Below are 27,550 nucleotides of genomic sequence, written 5' to 3'. Positions count from 1 at the left end.
TGCTGTGCCAACCCCTAGTCTAAAGCTGTGGTTTGTAATGCTGGATCCACATGAAAGGAACTTGGGGGAGCCTTAAAATACCATTGCCTGGGACCCACTCTGCACAATACCATTCTCTGGAGGTGGATCCCACTGGTTTAGTGATGTTCCTTGTTCAGGACCTGGCATCAGAACTCAATGACAGAGTACTGGTAGCAAAGTTGGGTCAACAGGGAGACATTCCAATGCAGTAAGTGGAACTGACCCCAAAACAAAGGAGTACAAAAATGAGAAGGAAGGAAATAGAGGAAGCACCCAATATTCCAATCCTGGAAGCAAAATGGGCTGAGAAAGTAGGCAAAGGCCAGCTCAGAGGGAGAAAATCACAGAGCTCATGGGATTCACAGATCATCAAGAGACAAGGGGCCCTCTGCTGGAAGTTATGGCATGAGGTTAAGAGGGGCAAAATGGCTCTGGCTAAGAAGAACATAGCACCCATAAGGATTCAGCCCAAGTCCCTTTTGTCCTTGTCACGTCTGACTCACTCAGAGCTCCTTCTGCAGGGATTCTCTTACCTACGCAGGCTTCCCCATCAGGTGTGCGCTGATACCCAGGTCCGCAGATGCATATATACGTGCCGATTAGGTTCTTGCATTCCATTTGCTTTTCAGCACAGTCATGCTTCAGCTCTTCACACTCATCCAGGTCTGGAAAGAATGTGCAACCACAAATTTATAAGAGAAGCTGCATTAATTTCTTGCATTTTACACATAAAACAGTATTAAGTAACCTATTTCCTTTTGCATTGTTGGACTCTGTGGCCTCCCAAGAATGAGAAGAGGTCTTCTAACCACGTATAAACTTGAAGAAATTGCTCCCTAACTAACTGGTAATCTCTTCAAAAAGCAGGAAGCATGATTTTTAATACTTTTTGATTAATTGAATATCTCCATCTCAACCTCTTCATATAGAACTTCCTGAATGTGGGGAAATGTCTTTTCTTTCTGTCTTCACATTTGTGGCATGGCTGGCATGGCTGGCATGCAACGCAGAGTGAAGTAAAAAGGATCTGCAGTGCATCCCTCGACTCAGCTTGAAGCCTCAAGCAACAATTTACTAGGAAAGGTAGCAATGACAACCCTCATAATGTCCATGAACTACAGCAGTGTTCCCCAATTCCCAGCCCTCCTCTATGATTGGAAGCTTTGGAGGGACATCTCCCATCATCGTGTTAGAGCTCCCTGCCTTGGATGACCTTGAACATGAATGTCTCACCTTTGCACATCCTCCTGTCTTCTCTCAGGACATAGCCAGCAGGACATTTGCATTCATACGACCCATAAGTGTTTACACATCGGAAAGCACAGAGCAGAGGATTCTGGGCACACTCGTTTACATCTGCAGCAGAGGTAGTAAGAAAATAATGGGTCATGGACATCAATCAAAAACAAAAGGAATCTACTTTTACCAAAAGCTGAAATGCTTCATTGTTATAAACATGGGTGGACCAAGCAGTCTCTGATTTCCAGGGAGTTATAAAATGATCTGGCTATTTTATAACTGGTATCAGTAGGGTGGCCATGCACCCTGATGCTCCCAGCACAGTCAAGTTTATGGTTGTTATTCCTGTGTAATTATGAATTGTTATTTAGACGGATGAGGTCACCTGTATAGAGGGAGCTGTTCTAAAATTCTTGCTTTGAAGCCTCAAGATGAGCACTTGCCACCCCCAAAGCCACATGGAGTGGCGATCAGTTTTACCCCATTCAGCCCAAACAAGTGCCAAGTCAATTGCTGTCAGGACAGAAGCAGACCCCTCCATGGCTGTTAAACACTTCCCTTTCCCCATATAGGAGAGGCTTCTGTTAAATAACAGTGTTCCTTATCCCCAAGCAAACAGTGTCCCGAATTATTGTACCGTTACAGAGATACCTAGTTCCCGCTGATGCCCAGGTTAGAGCCTTCAGTAGGTGGGAATGACTTTACTGTTAGTGGGTCAAAGTGATTTTTATAGATTTCATAATTTGAAAACATCAGAGTGTGTTTTGGAAAATCAGGGTTAAAACAGACCATCTTGAAGATCATGTTTCTCCCTAAGGCCACTGATGCCAACTGAGGTCATCAGTGAGACCCAGATGATGACTAGTTACAGCCTTGGAAGATCCACTCACAACTTCAACAATGGGTACCGAGGGGCCATGTTTCTAATGCAGAGCTCATTTTAATACCAACTTTACTCTCTGCCTTCATTTTCCCTTCATGCTTTTCTTAGACCAGTGGTTTTCAACTAGAGAACACATCAGAATCACCTGGAGGGCTGCTGAGCCCCACTCTTAGAGTTGCTGATTCAGGAGGTCTGGGATGAGCCCTAAAAATTTGAAGCCCTAACAAGTTCACAGGTGATGCTGATGTAGCTGGTCCAGGGACCATCCTTTGAGAACCACTCTTCTAGACACTCTCTCCCTTTGCTTTCTTCCCATACAGTCTTCCAGCCACACTGGCAGACACGTATACCATATAGGCAATCTCTTTTGCTGTGATGGCTGCAGGATGTTGGTGGTTACCTCAGTGGGTAGATGTTTCTATGAATAGAAAAGAAAAAGCAGAGAAGAAAAAGAAAGGGAGCATGGAAGATGAAAATTAAGACAGAAAGAGAAAATGGAAAGTACTAAAGAAGGTAATAAACAAGACAGGAGTTGTATACAAATATCAGTAGTAGAGAGACCACCAAGAACTGCATGATCTGCAGCATAACTTGTGCCATGAGCCATCTGTATCTTTTTCAGATACTCCCTGCAGAGAGGAGGCCACACAGAGGAGAAAAGATGGAATAGCCCATCCAGGCCCAGATGTTTTTTATTCTATACATCCTGAGTGGATTTCATATTAAGAATTATAATTAATCAACTGTTGCTTCCAATATCAGAACATGTAACCAACTATTATGAATTTAAGAGTCTTACCTTCACAAGTCATCATTGGACCAGGCTCAAATCCTTCCTCACAGGTGCATTCAAACCCTCCAATCACATTCTTGCAAGTTCCATTTCCACAAGGGTTACCCACAGAACATTCATCAATATCTGCAGGTGACCAGGAGAATATTCGAAACACAATGAATGAGAGAAAACGGGCTTGGACTCAGATAATACCTTTTATTCTATCAGAACACTTTGATCTGTAATGTCTTATTTTATTCTCATTCTGTCCTTGCAGAGAAGGAATGGACATGTCTTATTGCCACAGGTGTGTCGCTGTAAAATCCAACTTGCTAAGTGGCAGTGGCAGTGACAATGACAGTGACAGTAGCTGGGTTTCTAGCTCTCATAGTGCTCCGTGAGTTTCTCCAGCCTCCCACACTATAAAGAAGTATATCTTCTAGTGGGAATAGATGTTCAAAGGGTTAAAGCAATGCTTCTCTCACAAGTCAAAAGTTTTTACTTACTTAAAGCTAGAAATACATCTCCAGCTTGGCCTTACATTACATCACTCTCCAAGAAGCCTTAAACATGATGGAGCTTTGCCAGATATAAAATAGAAGACTAAACTGACGCAAAATAAGAGACCAGAGGTTAAGCAAAATTAATACACTGGATAAAATCAAGACCCAAGTAGATTTTGTTGATTCTGTTGAAGCCAGATGGTTTACATTAGGCAGAAGAAAGTCTAGAAAGAAATATATTTAGGGTCTGATCTCTCTAAATAACTATAGAGAGAGAACAAATTTTACCAAGGAGGTCCAAAAAATAGACATGCCTCCCAACTCATCCATCTAGAATCCTCATTCTAAAACGTCTTCCTTTGTGTGTGTGTGTGTGGGGAGGGCGGGATGGAGGGGAGATTGAAAAATAACATTGTATTTTAGCTATGTAGGGCACAGAAAAGTAGTAGACTAGCATCAAGGGTTCTGTCTTCTGTTGGGCCTTGAATTCAGCAAGTGAAGACAAGAGACTGTGGTAGAGAGACTCTGGGTGAGGAGGCTCACATCTCATCCATAGTAGCACTAACTGAAGATGCCAGAGAGAAAACATTGATGACTTTGCTTTCGTTCTGCTATGAACTTCCATTTCACTGTAAGGAATGTCATATCTCCTTTAAGTTAATAATCACAATATCATTGATTTTTAGAGTTATAAGAAATAACTTGGTCCATCTGCGTAATATTACATTCTAAGGCCTAAAGAACTTGCTTCAGCTCCCAGAGGTATCACTGCAGCTGAAATCCTCACACCCTGATTCCCAGTGTGGAAAGAACACTTTATAATATACACAGACTCTTAGCATTTATGCCATTATTAATTCAGGTTTGGATTTCTTAGATAAATAGACATAATACTTGGATTCCATGTGGAGTTAGTGTGAATTAAGAGGTCAAAGGTCAGCCATAGAAGTCATTCTTTGAAATTTCAATAAGAAGGTTAAAACAACCCTAACTGGTTTGGCTCAGTGAATAGAGCATCAGCCTTCGGACTCAAGGGTCCCTGGTTCGATTCCGGTCAAGGGCACGTAACTTGGTTGTGGGCACATCCCCAGTAAGGGGTGTGCAGGAGGCAGCTGATCGATGTTTTTCTCTCATCGATGTTTCTACTCTCTATCCCTCTCCCTTCCTCTCTGTAAAAAATCAATAATATATATATATATATATATATATATATATATATATATATATATATATATATGGTTAAAACAAGGGGAAATACACTGGGTACATAGCATTTCATATTACTATGTGCAATAAAATCTGGGCAAATTTTGTATTTTATATCTTGAGAGAATAAGATTATGACCATTAATATTTTTTAATTTCAGAAGACTTTCATTATAATATTGTCCTTTCCACTATCTTTTCAAATGTGTCCAGCATCTGTCTTTCCCATTAGAATTAAGGTCCATGCAAGGAAGGACAATGTTGTCTTGATTCACTGCTGTAGTCATAGAGCAGAACAAAGTGTCTGGCACATAGTGGGGCCTCAGCTAGTACTGCTAGATGAATGATACATAAACGAATGAACAAAATTTATTTCTGTTCCATCTTGGTACTTGTACTTCCTGGTGTGAATGCTGTAGAGCAAGCATGTCAAACTTATGGCCCATGGGCCACATGTGGCCCAGCCAATATAACGGTATGTAAGAAATGTTTTAATAAAAATTTTGTAACTTAATTTTTACAATATCCTGTTATACATAATTATTAATAAGGAACTACAACATTCCCTAATGACTGATTACTATAATCGTGTTCCATTCATTTCCCTTATGCGCCTTACGCGCAGGTACACCATTTCTTTCCACTAATACTGGCAGCAAATATTTTAGCAGCCCATTGCCACATCATTAGTGTTGAACTGAGTTGTTTGGTGTGTGCAACAGGAAATATTTCACTTTCAAAGAATAAGAAAAATAGGTTTATTTTAGTTACGCTTATTAATTTGTGCAGTTATTCAGTGTCTGGTAAGTTAATGTTCAAGAAAAAATATTAATTTTTATTAAAATATTCTATTTTGTTATGTTAATGATTACTCATTTATTTCAGCCCTTTGTATTCAGCATGTCTCTATCGAAATAAATGTACACTTCTATGAAAATTGAAGCTTTTGGTTTTTTGTGGCCCACATAAACTTAAACCTTGTTTATTTGGCCCATGTTAGACTTTGAGTTTGACATGCTTGCTGTAGAGCTTAATTTTTAATTTGTAAAACTCCAGTGGAAGAAACGGATTTATCACTCACCTACACATTCATTCCCCTCCAGAATGTAACCAAAGGGACACTCGCAGCGGTAGGAGCCATCCGTGTTGATGCACTGCCCGTGTTTACAGACATCAGGTTCTTTGCATTCATCCATATCTTAAGCAAGGGAGAAGGAAAAAGTAAATAACAAGGTATTTAAAAACAAACACACACAGAGGTAAATTATAATCATTTCAGTGTTTAACCCATGGAATAGTTATTACAATACAATATCGCAAATACAATACAAAATACAATTGATACCTAAATGAGAAGACAAAGAAATAGAGCTTAATTTTTGAAGACAGATGTGAAGAAATAAGAACAACTGGAAATGAGCAAGGAAGTTGATACTTAGAAATGCTGAGAATCTAGCACAGGCCACTCACCAACTGCTGAATCATCGGGTCCCACAATGATCCCACTTCCATAGGGACAGATCTGGCGGAAGGCCTCTGTGGTGGAGACATGCTCGTTAATAGACAGACCAGTGGCACCAGCCACAGGCTCCTCCCCAAGCATTATGTGGCGGCCAAACTGCCACATGCATCACATATTGGGAAACAATGAACGGGACAAGCCCAGAAACCAGAGACAGTTAACGAGATCCCAGAGCTGCTGTGCCTACTACTTGGGCAGCTCCAATTCATAACAGTTTAGAAGAAAAGAACTACCTAGCTCCTGAGGAAAAATAATTTTAAAGAATATTTTAGTTAGACTTACAATTAAATTAAGGTCTTGCTTACTGTGTGGCCAGTGTGCACCCTGAACGGGCCGAAGAGAAGCACAGATGTAAACGTACCGTCAGGCTCAGTGGGACACAGCTCACAGGGGTCTCCCCAGCCTTCGCCCTTCAAGGCGCAACAGCATTCCTGCTTGGAATGGTTCCTGGATTTGGGTGACGAACACTTTCCTCCTTCAAACTTCGCATAACAGTAACTCATTCGCAAATCTGCAGCATAAATTCAAGAGGCCCTTCAGTTGCTTTCTTACTAAATCAATAAATCGTTTATGTATAATAGTGAATAAGAAATAAGCCATCCCTGCCCTCTCTGATGTTGCTCAGTGGTCAGAGCATCAGCCTTGTGGATTGAAGGGTTGAGGGCTGAATTCTGGTCAGGGGCAGGTACCTGGGTTGCAAGCTCAATCCCCAGCCCTGGTTGGGATGCATGCGGGAGGCAACCAATTGATGTGTCTCTCTTAAATAGATGTCTCTCTTTCTCTCTCTCCCCCGCCCCCCCCATCACTCCCTTCTACTCTCTCTAAAAATCAATGAAAAAAAATCCTCAGGTAAAGATTATATATATAAAAAGAAAAAAACAAGCCATCCTGTTAAATGTGTTCTCTTCTCATGACTATAGAAACACCCCTTAAGTCAGTGGTTCTCAACCTTCTGGCCCTTTAAATACAGTTCCTCATGTTGTGACCCAACCATAAAATTATTTTCGTTGCTACTTCATAACTGTAATGTTGCTACTGTTATGAATCATAATGTAAATATCTGATATGCAGGATGGTCTTAGGTGACCCCTGTGAAAGGGTCGTTCCACCGCCAAAGGGGTCGCGAGAACCGCTGCCTTAAGTGATTATAATAATAACTGAGCTGAGTCTTCATAGTCATAGGTAACTTTTGTAGTGAGATATGGACAAATCTATGTGACTTTCACCATATTATTTCTCATTTTTGCCAGTTTTCCCAAATAACCTGATGTAAATAATAAAAAAGTAGATTGTAACATTTCAATCCTGATATCTCAGAGACTTCAGGATGGGGACATCCAGAGATGGAATCATTCATGAGTACCTTTCACTGGGAGCTCTGCTTACACATGTCTGGGATAACACTTAGCAAGCACACTAGGTGAAGGGAGACCTCCCAGCTCTAGTACTTACTGTGGCACCACACTTTGCTGTTTATTCTGTGTCCCCTAAGCCCTGGAGCCAAAATAAAACCCCAGATTCCAGGCACAGAGCAGATAAAAACATGGCAATTTTGTGGACTGGAAAGAACACAACACAGTGGTCATCTACTGCAGCAGTTACTCATGCAGTTGCTGTCTGCAAAGTGGATACGGAGCTTTCTGCAGATTTTACACATGAACATGCACACAAACACGCACACCAGCAGAAGCTTGTTTAGCTTAACAGAGGGAGAGGGAAGGTAAAGAGGAGGGCAGGGAGAGGAGTGACTGAGAGGGAGAATACTCTCTCTTTCAAAGAATATATTTCTTTAATATTGATTATTTCTTGGTGACTCCAACATGGAATATGGGATCTAGTTCCTACAAAATTCTCCAACATTGTGCGACATAATTTTGGCAACTGACTTTTCCATTTCTTATAGTGCAAATTGAGTGACTCTACAAAGTGAGCTCATCCAAGAGCCTGGAGTGTGTTTTCCCTCAAACTTGACTTCCAGAGCCTTGCAAACTCCTCTCAAGTTACACAGAGGCAAAATCTGCAGGTTTTAACAAAATGCTTTCATATCCATTCTGCACAATTCCCCTTTTATATTTTTGATCAGGTCCACTCTCTCCTGTTAGTTTTCCAGTCTTGGGTAGCATACTATTATAGTCACCTATGCATTTCTGTTAAGACATTTTTTCTTGCTTTTATTTCATGACCAATGAGACAATGTAAGAATAACTGAGTTGTCAAAGATCATATCAGAAAAATTTTCATGAATTAAAGTAAAAATATCTGTCTGCCTGTTTATCTGATTTATGAGGCTCTGTTAAGTCAAATTCTATTGGCATCCCCAATGAACTTGTTCAACTTTTTCAGCCAACTTTTCCAGATAAACTATCTCCCTAGTTTCTACTTCACTTCCATATCTGCTATAGACAGGACCTCACAGGCACCCTTCAGTCAACTACTCTTCGGAAGGTCAAGAGCAATTATAAGGCAGTCCTCATCCTACAGCATGTCTGCCAACCAAATGTTTGCTTTGCTGAGAAGCTTCAAGATTTAACAAATGATAGTTCCCTGAATGACACACTTAAATCTATATATTGGTTGAGAGAGAGAGAGAGAGAGAGAGAGAGAGAGAGAGAGAGAGAGAGAGAGAAACAGAGATTAGTTGCCAGGGATTGAACCTAACATCTGGGTATGCGTTCTGACAGGGAATTGAACATGCCACCCTTTGGTGTACAGAATGATGCTCCAACCAGTTGAGCCATACAATCATGGCAAGGACACCTTTTAACTTGCTTTACATTTCAAGTTCATTGTCACTCTCTCAAAGTTTTGAGTTTACCGGCCCTGTTTTAATGATTTATGCCTACAAATGTCTAAGATATCATTTTGTGACTACTCACCAATATGTCTCAACAAATACATTAAAGCTTAACTCCTTCCTTTGTCTTCCAGCTTGTAATGTTTCTTTGAAACCTAGACACGTGCATGTTCTAATACTAGTCTGTTAACATGTTCATTCTCTCTTCCTTTTATCATTGACCCTGTTCCTCAGCCCAGTCTCCCCAACCCTACTCCATCACCCCACCCACCCCTGGAAAAAAAAATCCAGGCTTTACACAGAGGCTCAAACACAGGACATTTAGGGTGAGCCTAAGTGACAAATTATCTTCACTGAACTTTGCGAGTGGGAGTGGCTCATTTACATCTGTGACCTCCAGGTGCCAGGATCCATCACATTTGTTCCTTCATAGCATTATCAGTAGTTCTGTGGCCTTTTCTCATTTCATGGGCAATAGAAGCCTGACTCCTATTCTTATAAGAAAAACCTGGGTCTTTGTTCCCTGGCTCCAGTGAAATCTGTGCTCTGTGGGAGATTTCCATTTGCTTGTGGTGATCCTCTAGAATTGGTTTATTAATCAAAGGTGCCTTGCATTGGGAAAGAGAACTGTGGCTTGCCCACACACTTGAACTAGGGCTCCCTGGGATGCCTGTTTACCAGTCCATCTGCAAAGAGCCCTTAATGACCTTTGAAATTGCATCAGAACTACAATAGTTGCTTTCCCTGCTTGCATTCCTCAGTTCTGGTGCTGCCTCTTGGAGCTGAGCAGGTGGCAGGGCTGCTCGCAAGCTGGGCTGATTCTTCCTGCAGCTTCAGCTTGCTCTGTGACGGGCCAGTGCAAATTGAATTAATAGCCTCTGAGTGTCCTCTGGCTTGCCGCAAAGGCAGATTCACACCTGGTTTCTCACTACTTTCTTTCCAAACTCAGGCCAACCCAAAGGCACACAAAAACCAGGGAGAAGTTAGAATTTATCGGGCTGGTCTCTACCATCCAGACCAAGTATCTGCTTGAATCAAGCACCACCCAATCCACAACCTCAAAATCAACCCACAGCCTCTAGCAACTACCTGTAAGACCAAACCAAACAGAGAATTCTCGACTCTTCCCTTTCTCACGTTTACATACTAGGTAGCTAAGTGACCAGCTGTGCGGTAAAAAGTGAACAGATCAGAATAACAAGAATATATGAAGGACTCAGAAAGTAAAAAAGCTCTGTCACATGTTCAATAAGATTAGTTGGGCAGGTATTATTTTTGTTCAAAATGAGAAAATGGAGGTTACAAAAGATTAAATGCCTTGCCATAGGCAAAACATGGCAGGGCTGAGACTTTAAACAATTTTTAGAATCTTAAATGATATCCATTGCCTCTCATTTGGTAATATGAAAAGAAAATAAACACACATACACACAAAACCACACACACACACACACACACACACACACACACACACACACACACACACCAGGAAAAAAACAGAACAACAAAAACAACAAAAAGGCACTATAGCAGGGTCGGGGTGTGAGGGAGGAGAACTATGTGTGTTTGTGTGTGTTTTTGTCCTGAATTCATTAAACTAATTTGTGAAAAGAGACAGCCTCACACCATTGCATTGGTAAGTAAAATGTAAACAGTTTTCTGGGACACAATACACTATGTTATGCTTAAGTTCAGGCTCCCTTTTGATTTTATAAAAAAGTGCACATGTATTATTCCTGCAAACAGACTATGGCCTAGCAAGAATCTTGGTTGGTTCAAATTTATTTTTCTGTTTTCTTAGAAAACTTGTGATGTAAGGGATGGGCACTATATCCTGGGGACATGTAGGTTAATCGCATTTTTCTGTCTGAAAGCCTAGGTTTTGGCCCACATTTATCTAGGTTACCTCTTCAGGGCCAGAGACTGTGTGGTTGATGGCTGATGGTGCCAGGCTCTGCCACATTCAGTGGCTATTGGCTGATCCCACTCACAGGCCTACCAGCATCTGTGTTCTTAGGGGAGTCTGGGTCTCAGTGCCAGGACAGTTGTTGCACAAGCAACCATAACTTGATGGATGAGTGTTTAACCTTGAAAGTAAAAATGAACTTTCTGACATATGGTAGTCATTAGACCTCTGGGTGAATAAAAACTCTCCATCTTCTCTTTCACAAAGAATCAAAGCTTTGCCATGTTTTAAAAATAAAACCACAACAAATAAACACAGGGTAATGAAAGCCTAAGGCCTTCAAAGGCACTTACCTTGGCACCTTCTTCCAGTAGAGGACAAAGAGAACCCGTCTGGGCACAGGCATTTGAAGCTGCCTTCAGTGTTACTGCATGTGCCCAAGGCACAGATTTCTGGCTCTTCCACACACTCATCAATATCTAAAAGAAGTACACATGTCAAACAAAGTCAAACCATCAGGTATCAGATGCAAAATGTGGAAATATGAAGTGTGACTGACTTTCAAAATTCTCCCAGTTATGAGGATACTTTCCTATATCATGTGCTATGGGTAGACATATAGGCTGTGATGACTTTAAAAACTAGTCTTTGACAGTTCTTCCAAAAATGGAATTGGCAAGTACCTTCTAAGGGACTCAACCAAAAACATCTCTTACCCAGACTGTGTTTCTTGGTTAGTTAGTAAAGTTGGAGTAATTCCAACCTCCCCTAAGCTAGGAAAGATGCAACACACCCCCGTCTGCCTTCACCACTGCACACTGAACAGAAGCCCTCAAATTTTAAGTGTGTTGACAATGAGTTACTCAGTGAGAGATCTAGCTTTGAACCAAATTTATTTTCTTCCACTCACCCACATCACTTTTCTCAGTACCTCATGCTATAGCCCTAACTGTGAATTTTACAAAGATACTAACACTCATGGAAATAACCCTATGCAGGACAAACTAATGATATCACAGAGGATGAGGCTCTGAACTCTCACTTGCAGGTTAATTTTTCTGAAAACACAAAATATCTTCCTGTAATTCTTCTCTCATCTTCCAGATAATAAGAATCTGGTATACTTATAATTGTATCATGTTTCCTTCTGCATCTTAGCTATTCTGAAGGAGTGATTAAGGCTGGGCCGAGGTAAAGTTTGAATGGCTTGGGTAACCATAGTCCTAGATTCCCTAAGAGAGTCCCAGCACATGCCTGTTGGCCTGGCCGCATTATTAATGGTGCTCATCCTAAAATTGTGTTGGTTTGGTCATAAAATTACATGACCATCCTACTTATGGTAAATGGTAAAAACTCTTTCCAACAGATTTGCCCATTGTTTCCCCTTTCAGCAGACATTTGTCGTGAAAAAGAGGTCACTCTTAATTCTGAGCTATAATATTTTTATGGGAATACCTTTCTCCCCTTTAAAACACATATCTCTTGCATCTTGGGGCTCTTTATTGTGATGTTTGTACAAAGAGTTCTACCCACACCAAAATGTATTTGCCTCACACAGCTTTATTCCCACAAGGTCCAACTAAAGGGAAACTAGAAACTTAACTTCTTTATCTTGACTTAACATTATAACTACCACACGAAAAATGTGCTATTTAGTAATGTGCACTGTAAAGTGATTATCTTCCCTGTACAATACAAAGCCAGCCTCTTCATCACTCCATTTTATTACATGGCATTTATGATTGCATCACGTTTCCTGTGGCTTATTAACAAATCTGAACTGCTGCTGCTGATTTACTCCATTCCCACACTCCCTCCACCGCAACATCCAACCTTTTCTTAAGAGAAAAGCCAACTTTTGTAAAAATGTCAAACATTTCTTTTTGGTTACTGTTTTCGTCGTTGTTGTTATGATTTGTTCTCTTATAGTAGAAATTAACCTGTAAATGTTGACTTCCTAAGAGGGGGGACAAAGACTGTGGAATGGGCACATACATTGACTATTCAGGAAGTTGTTTTCCTCTCTATACATTTCTATTCTGTTCATTCTAGAGGAAGTTTGCAGTAACGATGGAGTGAAAAAAGCCGGTCTTTAAGAGTAAAATAACATGTTTAATAATTTGCATTTTGGCCTAATTTTGATTATATGTTTCCATGTGTAATATTTGCACTTGACTGCAATTTAAATTGGATATATAATAAAATTCCTCATTGATGATACTTAAAGTAGAGACATTTCGTTCTCATTATGGATTAGATGTAGTTCTGCTCAAAGCGGGAGCATGGGCTAGGTGACTTCTTAAGAATCCTTTCAACCCTAGTTATTTCTGAAGTTTTGGCAACTAATGTCTTTCATTTAATGCAATGGCGTATGTACTGAGGAAGGCAGTGCTATAAAATTTGCAGAGAATTTATTTGTAGTAACACATTTCCACCTCTCTATAGGTCAAAACAACATAGACACATTACATAGCCACGTGCATCCAACCTTGAATGCGGTCACAAATATTTTAACTGGAATCAGGAAGCTAATTTTAGTTGCAAACTATTGGCACTTAAAAGCAGGTAATTTAAGATATTTTATAAGCTGCATAAAAGTACACTGGAAAAGTCAGGGTCATATGACCACCCTTATGTACAGAGAAAATAACTTCATCAGGGATTAGCATGAGAATTAGATGTCCTTGTCTCACCATCTGAGGCCATAAGTCACACTCTCTGCTCTTGGATTTGTTTTTGCTAAAGCATTCCAAAATGAAGACACCGTCACACCATCAGAAAAGCTTTGACTTTGATAATGCCAGTGCAGTAACCAATACTACTTATTTCCAAATGCCCTCCTACCTTCACACTTGTCATTTTGTAGACTGTATCCAGGTGGACAAATACACCTGTAGGACCCATCTAAGTTCTGACAGGTGCCTGGTGCACATTTTCCGGGTTCTAGTACACATTCATTGATATCTGCAAAGGAAAGAGAAAAAGAAGGAAGAGGTTTCAACTGGCATGCTTTCCATCAAGCAATTAAAACTCAAAGAAACTGGGATCAAATCAAAGAAACACACATAAAACTAAATAAAATTAGTCCATGAAACTACCATGGAGAAAAATTAATGACTCAATAAAAATAAGCTTTAATAGCTTTCAGAAGTGTGCAATATGGCAACCACATTTTATTTAACCTACTATAAATGAAGTATTTCCAGAAAAGTGTAGCATGTTAAAAGTCAACGGATATGAAGATTTTGAGAGCAGCCAAAAAATTCATATAAGAATTTACTACAAAGTTATTTTGGAGGAAATAAATATAAGAAAGGGAATTACAATTGTTTTTAGAATGATTTATTGTCTAATTCTTTACCAGGTTAACCATTACCTGTGAGTATAATTTAATTTTAAAAGATGAGGGGGGAAAGTGGTATATGTGTTCGTGTGTGTGTGTGTGTGTGTGTGTGTGTGTGTGTGTGTGTAGAATTACTGTCATTCTGCTCTGCTTTTTTTCCCTTTGAGCTTCCAGAAGGATGCATGGTGGTAGAGCCTGCATGATTCTTTGGTCTCTGGGATGTTCTTTGGAGGGTCTCGCTGAGAGTGGACTCACCCACACAAGTTCTGCCATCCGGAGCCACCTCGTAGCCTTCGTTACACTCACACTGGAAGGACCCCACAGTATTGATGCACTGGCCATTTCTGCAAAGGTTCCCATTTCCAGTTGCACATTCATCAACATCTGCCAAAAAAATATCCTTTGATATATTCCAAAGAAAATGTCATAATCCCAGCAATGATCAAAACCTTTAAAGGGAAAAACACTTGTTCTGAATTTCAGTGGCCTTTGCTGGCTCAGCCAAACATAAAAAATTCCAATGAAAATCTAGATCTGGCTATAAGTACCTATCAAAACCTAAAAAGATTACACCATTCTATTAATTAGTGATTGATCATTTATATTACAATCTTATATGAGTTTATCTTAATCTTCCTTTAGGTTTAATTTGAAAGGCTAAAACTGAGTTACTAATAAACAACACCACTGAGGGTATTATTAAGTATTCCCATAATTGGAATTATATTAAATTCGCCTCAAGAACAATATATAGTTGGTTCATTACACTCACTTATGAATAATGGTGCATGTTTTATGAGGAGGTGTTAATAGATTCAATAATTTACTTCTTTTAAAAGAGGCTAGAGGGAAACATGTAGACAAGCAGGTCCACATTATTCATAAATTATGTAATTTTTATACAGAGCATCACTTGCGTATGTTTTAAAATGTAATCATTTCAATTATTTTAAAATTTATCCAATTCACAGCATACCAGGCATAAAAATATAGTTGCTAATAAGCATTTTAATAAAAGTAATGGGCGTACATTATTACATGACATTTAATTAGCATATTCTACTTGACAAATCTTTTAAACAACTGTCATGCATATGACAGCGTATGTTAAAAAAAGACAGCTGGCACACTGGGAATGAGGCTAATTCCAAAGAGCACATATGAACTTGACTCCCTTGGTGACTGTTTTGCACACGCACCTATGCAGTCATTGTTGTGAGAGAGGATGAAACCGTGATTGCAGCGGCAGTTGAAGGAGCCAATTGTATTTCTGCAAGTTCCGTTTCCACAGGCATCTCTTTCACACTCATTTATGTCTAGTAGGAACGAAGAACATAGCAAACATGATTATTAACAGAAGAGGAGGTTGCATGGTTACCTGGGGGTAAAAGGCATTTTAGAGTTCATAAAGTGCCATCCATGGGCTGAGAAGTCCTCAGTGTTGGTACGGGTTCCAGCCGTGGCAGCTCCCTGTGAGAACCCAGCAAAAGGCGGGGTTCTAACGCTGGGGAGTAAATCATTTCCTTGGTTGGCATGTGAAAGGAGGCAAGCTAAGGACATGAGAACTGGACAACGATTATTTTATTCTATTTACTCCTAGAATCCTCCACCCTTGCCACTTTTTTCAATTTCTTTTTCACTTGCAAATGGAAAACTGTGTGAGCAACTGGGTCTTGATTTGCTGCCACCTTTGGCAAACGTCAGCCTGTAAGATTCTCACTCCAGTTTCCCAAAAAGCAGTGAGTCACCCGATATTACCCTGCAATCAGCAACAACACAAATTAGCTTTCCAACTCACCTGACATTTTAGACATTTTTCCCCCTTTTTCCCCAGTCCACCCCTAAAACCCTCCACCACTCCCACCGAGAGTGACTTATCTCTCCCTCCTAAATGATCTCAAGGTGGTGTTGGCACTTAGCTCCTCTCACACACTCATGCGTTATTGTTTGTCTTTTCCTTGGCCTATGACTTTTCTCTTGGACTATTGTGTAAAGCTATCTGGACATCTTATAATACGTCTCACCACAGCAGCTGACATCTTTCTTATGAAGAGCAGGTGCACATTAAGGGGAAATAAGACATTTCCATGAAAGAAAGCTGATACTGCTGGTTTGCAAGAGTGGGGCAGACAGAGGAAGAGAAGGACAAAGAGAGGGAGAGGGACTGAGAAGCAATACCTCAGGTTGGCAAAGTGTGGTGTCAGGGTTAGGGTTTCCTGTCCTTTCCAATTTTGCACATGAAGATACATAATCTGTGATCCTAAAGCAAGAAGCTATTGCTGACTCCAGGGTGACTCCAACGTGTGTGTGTGTGTGTGTGTGTGTGTGTGTGTGTGTGTGTGTGTGGTTGCAGATGGCATCCAGGTAAGTCACCCTGCTAGCAAGCAAGAGCTTCTGCCGAGAGTGATTTATGTTTAGCTGAGCTTTGGTAAGGTAGGTTCGTTGGTAGTGGGTTGCAGATAATTCAGATGAAAGAGACAGAAAGGAATCTAGGCAGGGTCCCATTAATATGCAGAGGTTAGCTCCCCAGTGATGAGCAGGGCTGGTTATACTCCTTTCATTTAAAACGTATCCCCTCTGAAGAAGACAAAACTTTATGAGAATGTTCCCTAACGGGTGACTTCAATCATAGCCAAAGGCAAGCACTTTAAGCATTATTGTATTGATTGTTCTCTTTCCAGCTGTGGAACTGATTCATGTTCATGAAGTTCCCACAAGACCTAATGGATGTTGCTTTAAAGTAGATAAAGAAAGGAGATAAAGAGAGAAAATGATTGATTACATATTTGAAGTTGATTCTAAATCGAGATCCTGATTCAGTACTAATACTTGGGAAGAGATTTAAAATCTTGAGCTCTTTTCTCCTCAGAAAAGGTTTCTTTACTTTTTATGCCTTTGTAGCATCTGTAAATTTGCTTTTGAGGATCCAGTAAAATCTATAAACTCGTCTTAAAGAATGTTCATATTCAAACACTCATAAATATTATAAATATTATTTAAGTAAATATTATAAAAGAATATTACAAAAGAATAATATTATAAAAGAATAATAACAGGCTAATAACATTAATAAAAGGTAATTTTTATCTAAATATCTTTCTAAATTTATACCTTAGTCAGAACTTTTTTTCTGAACTAAACAGCCAAATGAAATCAAGGAAGAAGTTTATGATGTTCAGATGGCCAGAGATTAAATACCAAAGGATGTTAATGCTACACATCTGCTTGTGTTTTTATTTTATAAGTAGCAGAACAACTACTGAAAAGTTTAGTATTAACTATTATATATATTCAGATGCAAATGAATTTTTCAACAGGATATGAAGGAAGAATGAAATAATAATCACATACTCACCCAAACACATGGTTTGATCAGCATTTGTTTTAAAACCAGTGTGACAAAGGCAATAAAAGCTTCCGACTGTGTCAATACACTGTCCATGGCTGCATATGTTGGGGATTTCTTGACATTCATTGCGATCTGTAGGTAAAAGGCATCTTTAGCATCTTACGTGGAAGCTTCAGAATCAAATTGAATAACTTACTTCTAGGTATTTCTCCATGACTGATCCTCGCTCTTTATAAACTAAGACAGTAAAACAGGTACAGGCATTATGTTTCTTTTTACATCAAAACTGCTTAAAACTTATTTTCACCTCCTGGGCACATTCAGAGTATGTTAATAATACATGAAAAAAAATGAAAACAGGGGCAGTATTCAAAAAAATGTTCTGAAAGATGAGAGAATTTAGAAGTAGGATGGGGATGAAAAATCCAAGCTGGGAGACAACTCATTTATTTTCCTAAAGCATCATCACAGGCTGTGGAATTCATTGAAGTATTCTGTCTAGAAAAGATTTGGGGCCTCAAATCATTGACCCTTCACAGCTTCCTTTGGAAATTTTTACCAAAGTCAAACAAATCCCTTTGCTAAGATAGGTTTTCATGATGGACAACCTGCCTTGTCCCTTGTTCAAGTTTCACCTCATTGTTTTGTCTTATTCCTATAACCTTTAGTTCCATTTTAACCAAGTCTTCATGTCTACACATGGCTCCTTTCAACGCTTGACAATCCTAATGATATTTCTTTCTCTTTATTCACATTCATTCAAAGGAAAGCTCTGTCATCTTGCCCAGTCTTTAAGCTCTAAACTGTAATTTTCATCAACTGAGTCTTGGTTGCTCTCCTGAAATCTAATCATCTGCAGGGCAGAATTGACTGCACGAATCCACATGTGACATAATTACATGCTTACTTATGTCTCTAATTTAATTATTTAAAGCTTCCAGGACATGTTTAGGTCAAATATAATTTTAAGAGCACCGATTCATCCTGATTTTCCCATTATCACAGAAGAAAGCAAAAAGCGGACCGCCCCCTTGGGTGTAGATGCTGTGGGGCACAGCAGCACCTTGCTCTCAGCCAAATAATCCACACTTGCTGCTTGTCTGCCCTGCCTACTGGGCTGGGAATGGGCACTTTCCACCACACAAAGCAGTGGTGCCCAGAAGAGATGGTATCCCCTCCATTCCATGGGCTCCGGCTGACATTTTTACAAGCACTTCCTTCCAATACACAGAACATGTAGAGTTGTGATCAATCACCATACTGTTTAAAAGTAGGGTTGAATATTTCATTAAGAGAGGAAATTGGTATAGAGCAGCTCAGGAGCTACCGCTAGCCTATGCAGAAATGCTAGTTAACTTAACAAATTATGATTCTTCCCACTGGAGAAAATGGATTTAAAATGAGCAAACTGTTCTCCGGGATAGACAGAGGAAACTGATTTCCATTGCCAAGCTCTGGGAAGGAAGCTGATTTGAGGGTGTGTCTTTGGGCCTACCATAGTTGACCCAAACCTTGAGTGCCCTCAAGGTAGTGCCAGACCTGGAAGTACGCTGGGGGCTAGGTCTGTCTTATCTCTGGAGCCCCCAAGAAATATAGAACATTAAGGGTCTTCTTAGAAATGGCTCCCAAATCAGGAATTTTCTTTCCTACCTTGCCTATCTCATGATGATTTCAAAAAATAAAACATAGAGTACTTTGAGAGTCTACTGGTGAAATGGAAAGTTACAATCCTATAGAACTTAATGGTGAAGTTCACTTTGTTTTGAGACTAGAAAACGAGGTTTCTCAAGCATCAGGATATGAACTCCCAGGAGATTATTTCTGAGGTTGAGATAAGAGGTTTAAACATGGTATCTGGGGGAGAAAAACTCACATAGTCAGTGGAGAGAGGAGAGACCATGAGACAGTGGTTGGGAAGAACCTGCCTCTTGTCTTTAGCTGGGTGAGAGATTGCAGAAGGGGGCTACATTTGTGTAACTATACGACTCTTGAAGTCCCGCCAGCATCCTTGGCTTAGGTAACTAACTAATTATTCTCTCAGATCTCTCAGCAACTATGTGGGCACTATGGCCACCAGCTATGATTTTGCTTTGAAATTATGTACTGTACTGATGAATTCAAATAAAAATCTCATGATGGAAGGAAAATTTTAGTTCTTTTCATTTGAAACACAGGAAAAGAGCAGTATTTTGCATTATGTCTAAAAAATGCCATATATAGGACAGCATTGAAAGACATTAAAAATATTTTTAAAGTAAGATGTATATGAAGTCATTACCAGAATGAAGTCTTCAACCCTTAAAAACTGAATAATTGCAAAATGTATGTACATTCCCTTTCTTCTGAGGATTTCAATGAAGGAGGGAAATAGAGCTTTGGCTACAAACAACACTCTCACAGCCCTCATGGCTGGTTAATGCCTGGAGAGTTTTATTTATGTTAACTCTACGAGAAAACATGACAGGGCTTGAGCCCAGCAGGCCCTGGCTGGACATGCTATCTTAATATATAAAGAACTTCTTGCCTGAGCGCAAAATGGTGTGAAATGGCACATTCTATATTATCAGCAACTCTTTATTTGGACTGGAATTATTTCATTCAGTTTCAAAGAAATATAAATTAAGAGCAAAATGCAGGGAAGTGGTCTCAATGCCAAGTTTCACAAGGGCATTGTGGCTCATATCAGAGACGTCCTCACTTTTCCTGTCATTTTTTAAAAAATACGTGGATAACAACAGCTCTGTTGACAAAATGCTAAACACTTGCACATGCTCCTCTAAACTCAACAAAACAAGTCTTGATTCTCAAATTGAGTTTCTGTTCTGCTATTACACCCTCTTCCCACCGAGCTCTCATGAAACAATGCAAAATACCCTGCAGAGAGCCGTGCACTTCCTACCACTTACTCACTGGTGGGCAAGGAAATCCAAGGGGAATCTGACCATGTTCCCTTGTGTTGTTTCATTCACAAATGCATAAAATATCCAGGCAACTCCCTGTGAAATGAACCATAAGCAAAATAACACATTCTCCCTGGCCTTTTTGCTAAATATATAATGATTTATATGAAAATCATTATGAAGTATTATTTTGCTTCTGGGCTGAAATACCAGTGGTTTAATTTGATATCACTGGCTACAAGGTACCATCAGATACTTGAATACCTTTACCATCAATTTAAGTTGGCAACACACTCATTCTCCGTACTTCTACCACATCCCTGATGCAAGTGAACAACCAAAAAACTAACCTCTGGGAGATAGTTTTTCATTTTACTGTAGATGACTCACAGCTAATGAAAGGCTGTTAATGTTTGCTGCCCTCAGTGAGTGATCTTACATCTGTACAATGTTTAGGAGGAAGAGATATACTGGGTTCTTTTTTGTTCATTTTTTGCAGGTTAATGTGCAGCTCAGGAGAGCTTTGCTGTCTAGATTTGGGGAGTGTGGCTGAGATGGTGACAACCTCAACTCTCCAAGGGGGATTATGTGGAATTAAGAAGATAAGTATTTGGTCCTGAATACTGGTTAGGGAAGTGTGTGTGTGTGTGTGTGTGTGTGTGTGTGTGTGTGTGTGTGTGTCTATGTGTATGAATTTTGGGGGTGGCTATTTGCGGTGGGGCAGCAGATGGGTAAATATGAAATCTATGCATGTACATGATTTATTTATTGTTTTGATAACATCTCATCTATAACGAGGGGAAAAAAGGTAAGTGTTTAGACATTGCAACAGTTTTGCTTTTTCCGGTTTAGTTGCTAAACCTCAGCAGTCTAAATGAAGATAATCTCCTGGCCAGCGTGGCTCAGTGGTCACAGTTCAATTCCCTGGGTTGTGGGTTAGAACCCCAGTGTGGGGCGTGCAGGAGGCAGCCAATCAATGATTTTCTCTCATTATTGCTGTTTCTATCTCTCCCTCTCCCTTCCTCTCTGAAATAAAAATATTTATATATATACATGAATGGAGACAACCCCCTGGGAAGGCATGTCCAGCTAAGGGGGCACACTTACCGTTGCACTGCCCCGTGGAAGTGAAGCGGTAGCCAGGCTTGCACTCGCAGCGGTAACTGCCGGCGGTGTTGATGCACTCGGCGTTGCGCTGGCACACCGGGCCGTTCTGACACTCATCGATATCTTCAGGCAGAAGAGAAGTTAATTAGGAGGAGAACGGAATCGCGTACCCAGTCAAGGAAGCCTCGCACACAAAACAAATTTATGTTTTCTCATTTTGATCACTTTTATGAAACAGACCATGGGGGACTGAAAACGATTTTCTAATTTTCCCACCTTACTAGTATTTTTCATAAATGTTAGTATTTGATTTAGGACACATGTGGACTCTAGTGTTACTCATGTCTTTTTGGAAGGCAGCTATGCTCACCACTATACCACCAACGCCTTCGCTCATGTCTTTTTAAAAAGGCATGAAACTCAACTGCTACAGTCAGGACCTTACATGAGTCCAGACAATGATCCCAGGGAATCTTGTATTTGCTTAAAGCCCCAGGGTTTTATGATTCAATCTGGTTTCTCTTGTCTGAAGATCTGGCGGGCAGAGCATCTCAAACCTCAGGGTACATATGAATTACATGGAATCTGTGGAAAGGCAGATTCTGACCAGCACGCCTGGGGGTGGCCTGAGAGCCTGCATTTCCCATAAGCTCCCGGGAGAAGCTGGTGCTCCTGGTCCACAGATGCAGTTGGAGGGCAGGGCTGCAGAGGCTGCTGCTCAAATTACTGCCACATGGCAGCCAAGCCGAGGAAGCTGAACATTTTGCACATAAAACTACTGCAAACAGCCCAATTCACATTATCAAAGAAAAGAATAAAATGGATATTGTGTACTTCAAAGCTTTGACTATGCTCAGGGGGTTGTTTGCATATATATATTTAAACAGTTTAAAATCACTTAAATGTAATTATGTACTTCAAATTATGTAGTAAATGGAATTAAAATGTAGTTCAAATTCATGGCATCGCAAAAGTTACTGCACTTTCCCGTCTATTCCATGCGGCAAAATATGTGTTCCCTGCCCCTGCTCCAGTGAAATAATCTAATTCAGGCCTAAGACCACTAAAGGAAGAGCCTGCACCGCAGGTGGGAGTCAGCCCTAGCACTGCGGTTTCAGAGTTGGCTCAGCAGAAGTTCCCACAAGGGGGCGGCAAATACATCAGATGGTGCCTCTCAGGCCTGTGCTTTGTGGCGGGAAAATGTCAGGACTGCTGTCAGTGGGAGTTTCTGTCCTGTGTATGTGTGTGTGTGTTGGGGGGGGGGGGGGGGGCTGGGGGGGGGCTGGGGGAGATTCTTCTTTGTGCAGTAGATACAAGAGCAGAAGTCTGTTTGCCAGCACCACCTCACCCACCATGTGTGCACTGCTCTTAGTAAGGGTGTTCAGAAACACAGAGGGCAGCTTGTATCCTTGGAGACTTGTATCCTTGGAGAAGCCAAACGGTGTCACCGACAAGCATTTCTGTGGTGCATCAGACACCTAACATCTGATTGTGTGCATACTTGGGAAGAGCAGATGCATAGTAGCTCCCTCTAAATCACTTCTGGAATTCATTCCAACCTCAGCGTTGCTGAGGCATGTACTAAATCAACCTTCATTTTCTGATTCTGAGAGCTAGGATCGTGCTGGGAAGAGGCTGACCCTAGATTAAACACTCACCCTGCAGATGGATATCCTATGAAATGAAACCCAAAAGTTGGAGCACTTCGTAATCTCAATATCCACTGAATGCTGCCCTGACAGGTAAGTGGCTTACACTGGCACAGTTGTGGGTTTCTGATCTCATGTGGGTATCAACCTCTAGGTTGACTTGGTGGTCATGGGTGGCCTTCCCTACGGGTTCTGGCCAAGGGCTGCTGTTTCAGCAAATATGAATAGGAAAGAGGCATCTGGATAAAGGAACCATCAAAGGGATCTCTGAATGAAAGCAGAGGGGAGATGCCACAAGGAGGCGGCAGCCATCTGAGGCCTGTATGGAGGGGAGAAGACTGTAGTTTTGAAGAAGGTCAACCCTAGCACTGTCTGATCATCCGCAGTGGGCTTCCCCTCTCCCCGGCATCACGCCTCCCCCTCAGACACCTGTTCCTGGATTGCCTCCAAATACAGGGCCGGCCCAGGTCTGAAATGACTATCTCCTTAGCAAGGCTCTGAGTGGCTATCACCCCACTCCCACTCCCTCACCCAGAAGGCAGAGGAAAGACCATGTGCCAACTTGGCCGTAGTAACCAAAAGCCGGGTGAGGATAACTTAACAAACATGTGCTTAGAGCTATAACATGGTCTATAATTATCCCCAGTTTAGGAGAAAAGTATTTTTTTAACATTAAAATGGTGACATGTGTGCTCTAATCCATGCTCTAAGGGATACTAACACTTTCTAACATGAACAAAAATGCTGCCATGGGCTCCAAGTTTACATATTAAATAGAAAATTATTCCAGCTATCCCAGAGCACATGGTATATTTAGTAACCGGTAACGTTGTCCCTTTTACTAAAATGTGAAGGGACACTATCTTCCCCAGACGTAGGAAAAAGATGAAGTGCTGCAAGGAATGTGCAGAATCACAGCACATACACATGGCAAGGGAAGGTCATTTGGAAATGAAAAAAGTACCATTTGCATGCATGCCAGCATTCTTCCTATAACATTGAATTTGCCGTTCCTGTCATTTGGAATTCTCTCATGCATTTGGAATATTTGCATTAGCCTTGTTTTCACTTGGGAGTAGCAAAGGCTCCCTTCGGAAGAGGACGCTGATTTTGAGATTCAATTCAAGATGACTGCCCACCGCTCACGCTCACTTTCGAGCAATGAGAAACAAAAGCAATCCATCTGACACACCCAGGAACTCAAGGCTCTTTCCTATCAGCTGGGAAATCTAATACATTGTGTGTGTAGGGGGAGGGGGCTGGGGAATGTACGTCCTGCTTTTTCCACTGGGAGTTAGTGAATGTTTTTTGCATGAGGTTTCATGCTGTTCCCCACGGTGCCCTTCTCTGTGCTAGAGCTTGATGAATTTATGAAATTCCGATGTTGTGAAATTGGCCAAGTGTGTGGGTAAGTAGCTCACCAGTTAGCTCACTTCTGGACACGACAGAGTGACATCATCACTTACCTTCACAAACCAACAGCTTGTCATTATAGAAGAAGCCCACTGGGCATTCACATCGGAAGCTGCCAACCATGTTGATGCACACTCCATTTTCACAGACCCCCGGGATCTCCCGGCATTCATCAATATCTAGAAACAGAGCAGCCAGGCATGAGTGACAGCACAGAACATGGCCCCTGGGCAGGGTCGATCGGGAGGGAGAGTCACTGGATGTTCAACGAAAGTCTAAAACCAAAGAAGAGAAAATGCGTGCGCACGTGTGCGGCCGTGTGCATGTGTGTACGTGTGTGGGTGCATGTTGGGGTGCTGCGGTTGATGGAAGGGGGAGGGAACGTCACTGAATGGCAAACTGAAATAACTAAACCACTTTCCAGACACTCATGTGTCTATCTGGATTTAGTGTCTGTCTTTTTTATGTTGTTTCAGAACATCCACACTGTCCAGCTGGAAGCCATCTTTGCATCCCCTGGACACTGGGCAGAGGGGAAGGAAAAAGTGACGGCTGAGAGTAGACAGCCTCTCTACCCAAAGTGTGTGGCAATGTTTGGCTAGAATGGGAAAGGGGAGCTGGTAAAGAACAGAGGAGGAGCCTAAGGTCAAAGCCAACTCTGGCCTTTCAAATTCAACTTCAATGCCCCCTCCTCTTTCACTAGGTTTTTGGTCAGGTCTGGGGGTACTCTGGGCCCCAGCTGATGGCGAAGATAGAGTCAGCACTAAGGAAGGACTGTCGGAATTTGGAATAGGCTGTGGCTTCCTAAGCCCATGGCTGGGCCTAGCTGCTACACCACTGTTACAGGCCCCTAGCATGCTGTCTGACAAATATTAAGTGTCAATTAAAATTTGTTAAACTAAGAACCAGTATTTGGAAGTGGAGTTGGTGAGCATTTGAACAGGACACAGGCTGGCCAGTTGGTGAGGGAACCTTGTGGGCAGGTTTCACTCTCCACCAGCCTGGTTGGTCCACTCTCTGTCTAACCTGCTCTGATCTCCCATTCATTCAGTTCCCTCTAGGATAATAATGTTAATAAAGTCTATATACTAAGTTTGTCAGGCAGTCAACCTGGATTTACTCACTGAATCATCCGTCTCCCTACGAGGTGGTCTCTATGTGGGTGATGGAACTGAGGCCAAGTCCGGGGATGGAACTTGCCAAAGACCACACAGCCAATAAGAAGCAGAGTCCGATTTGATACCAGGGATCCTCTAACCAGCTGTCCTGCCTCCCTTGTGTTTTTTCACATCACAGTCATACAAATTTCAGAAAACCTTTATCAAAGCACTTGTTATTCTCAGGGCCCCTCCATCAGCCCCTTGGTAGTTTCACAAAACACTCCAGAAGCTGGGAGGGGATATAAAGCTTTGGTCTATCTACATCACACGTCCTTCCAATTCTCCAGGTTTCTATGACTGCTGTTGAGATCCTTTCATTTACTATTGTAGTCCGGAGGCTCTGCAAGGCGCTTTGCCTAAGTTGTAAGAAGTTGGCCATAGACGTAAGTGGAGCCAACAAAAGATGCTATAATTTCAGAAGACTTACCTCTGAAACCAGCCTGTTTTAAAGGAGAAATTTGACAGGCTATCCATTTATTTTAGACCCTTTTCTAAAGGGCTTGATTTTGTGTGATGGCAAGTTGATCTCTTTAAAAATTTCAAAAGTTTTATTGCTATTTTGAACACAGGTAATTATGTTTTTAGATTTTTCACACATTTATCATTCGTGTTGTTAAAAACTTATGCAAATAAGACTACAGCTGTGTCTGATCAGCAAACAAAAAACAACAACCCAATCCAACAATAGGATGGGTTAAAACATGAAATTGCATATTTATTTGTTTTAAATATAAGTGATATATTATCATGTTTAACAATAATAGGCTGGGTCAAATTTCTAGCCATTGTTCTGCATAAAACAGCCAAAGGATATAATAAAAATTTATATTTTCTTTTCCTGTCTGGATTTCATTTGAACTTTAACATGGAGAAGTTTATATTTTAAGACAAGATTAATAAACTTGCTATAGTTTTAACCCCATACGAATGGGCTCTATATGCCAACAATCTTAAGGCCTTTCAGAAGAAGAGTATAAAGCTTAAATAAAACAAAGTTTCCCAGTCATCTAAATATTTTGTCATGGTGGAATTTGGTACAGTAAGTATACTGCTCACTATCACATTTCCAGTTTTCAAGAGCTAGAGTCAAAGCAAGCTGTGAGTCAGGACTGGGTTCTGGTCCTAGCTCTGTTATTAATTAGCTAGGTGACCTCGGCCTAGTCCCTTCCCCTCAACTGCAAAGCAAGGCATTTGGACTAGATGCTGTCTGGGACCTTTCCAGCTCGACTAGTGGGTGGTGCTAATGCTGTTTCGAGTCTGACTACTGCCAGCCTTACAGGGCAGGCCTTTCTGGGTGCACTCCTGGTCCTACCATGGAGACTCATCACTACTAAAGACCACTTATCTTCGGATCAGAAATTCTAGGGAGATGAAAAGATCTGTTTTGGGAAGGGGAAAGCAAAGCAGCTGGGGCCAGGTGTTTTATGCCAGTGTCATTTAGCAGTTTCCTTTTCCAGACCATGAAGTTTCTTTGGACGTTGACTAGACTGTGGAGCCATATGGATTTGGCACTAAGGGAGCCGGGCTGATTGCTGGACCAGACCCTTGTTTTCTTAAACACGGTCATTGGAAAGGCTGATGTGGATTTCAGTTTACTTATTAGGAATAAGGTGGAACAAAGCAAGTGGTGATGTTTGCTACTCCACTCGAGCGCTCAGACTGAGGAGGGGCATCTAAGGATGCATATAAATCACACAGGGGGAAAGCTCTGAGACTGCAATAGCTTTCTACTTTTATGTTATTTGGTTTTAAACCACAGAAGCATTGCCTCGTTGGCTGA

The 27,550-nt window shown here is 41.1% G+C and overlaps 1 protein-coding gene across 2 annotated transcripts in view; it reads right to left on the bottom strand.

The window, feature by feature from the left end:
• The window catches only part of FBN1 (fibrillin 1), a 236,939-nt gene that overhangs the window by 24,225 nt on the left and 185,164 nt on the right, over window positions 1-27,550 (bottom strand). For both annotated transcript variants that reach the window (XM_059702174.1, XM_059702182.1), the window contains 13 exons: window positions 24,664-24,789; window positions 21,549-21,671; window positions 17,548-17,673; window positions 15,392-15,508; window positions 14,448-14,576; window positions 13,694-13,813; window positions 11,203-11,328; window positions 6,511-6,660; window positions 6,098-6,163; window positions 5,709-5,825; window positions 2,943-3,062; window positions 1,255-1,377; window positions 555-686 (listed from right to left, as the gene is read on the bottom strand). In XM_059702174.1, coding sequence (XP_059558157.1) covers window positions 555-686; window positions 1,255-1,377; window positions 2,943-3,062; window positions 5,709-5,825; window positions 6,098-6,163; window positions 6,511-6,660; window positions 11,203-11,328; window positions 13,694-13,813; window positions 14,448-14,576; window positions 15,392-15,508; window positions 17,548-17,673; window positions 21,549-21,671; window positions 24,664-24,789 — 1,575 coding nt within the window. The remainder of the gene's footprint in view (window positions 1-554; window positions 687-1,254; window positions 1,378-2,942; window positions 3,063-5,708; window positions 5,826-6,097; window positions 6,164-6,510; window positions 6,661-11,202; window positions 11,329-13,693; window positions 13,814-14,447; window positions 14,577-15,391; window positions 15,509-17,547; window positions 17,674-21,548; window positions 21,672-24,663; window positions 24,790-27,550) is intronic.

Source organism: Myotis daubentonii, chromosome 1, assembly GCF_963259705.1.
Source record: "Myotis daubentonii chromosome 1, mMyoDau2.1, whole genome shotgun sequence".
Lineage (NCBI taxonomy): Eukaryota > Metazoa > Chordata > Mammalia > Chiroptera > Vespertilionidae > Myotis > Myotis daubentonii.
The sequence above is the reverse complement of the archived record's forward strand: the minus strand, read 5'-3'. Positions and strand labels throughout refer to the sequence as shown.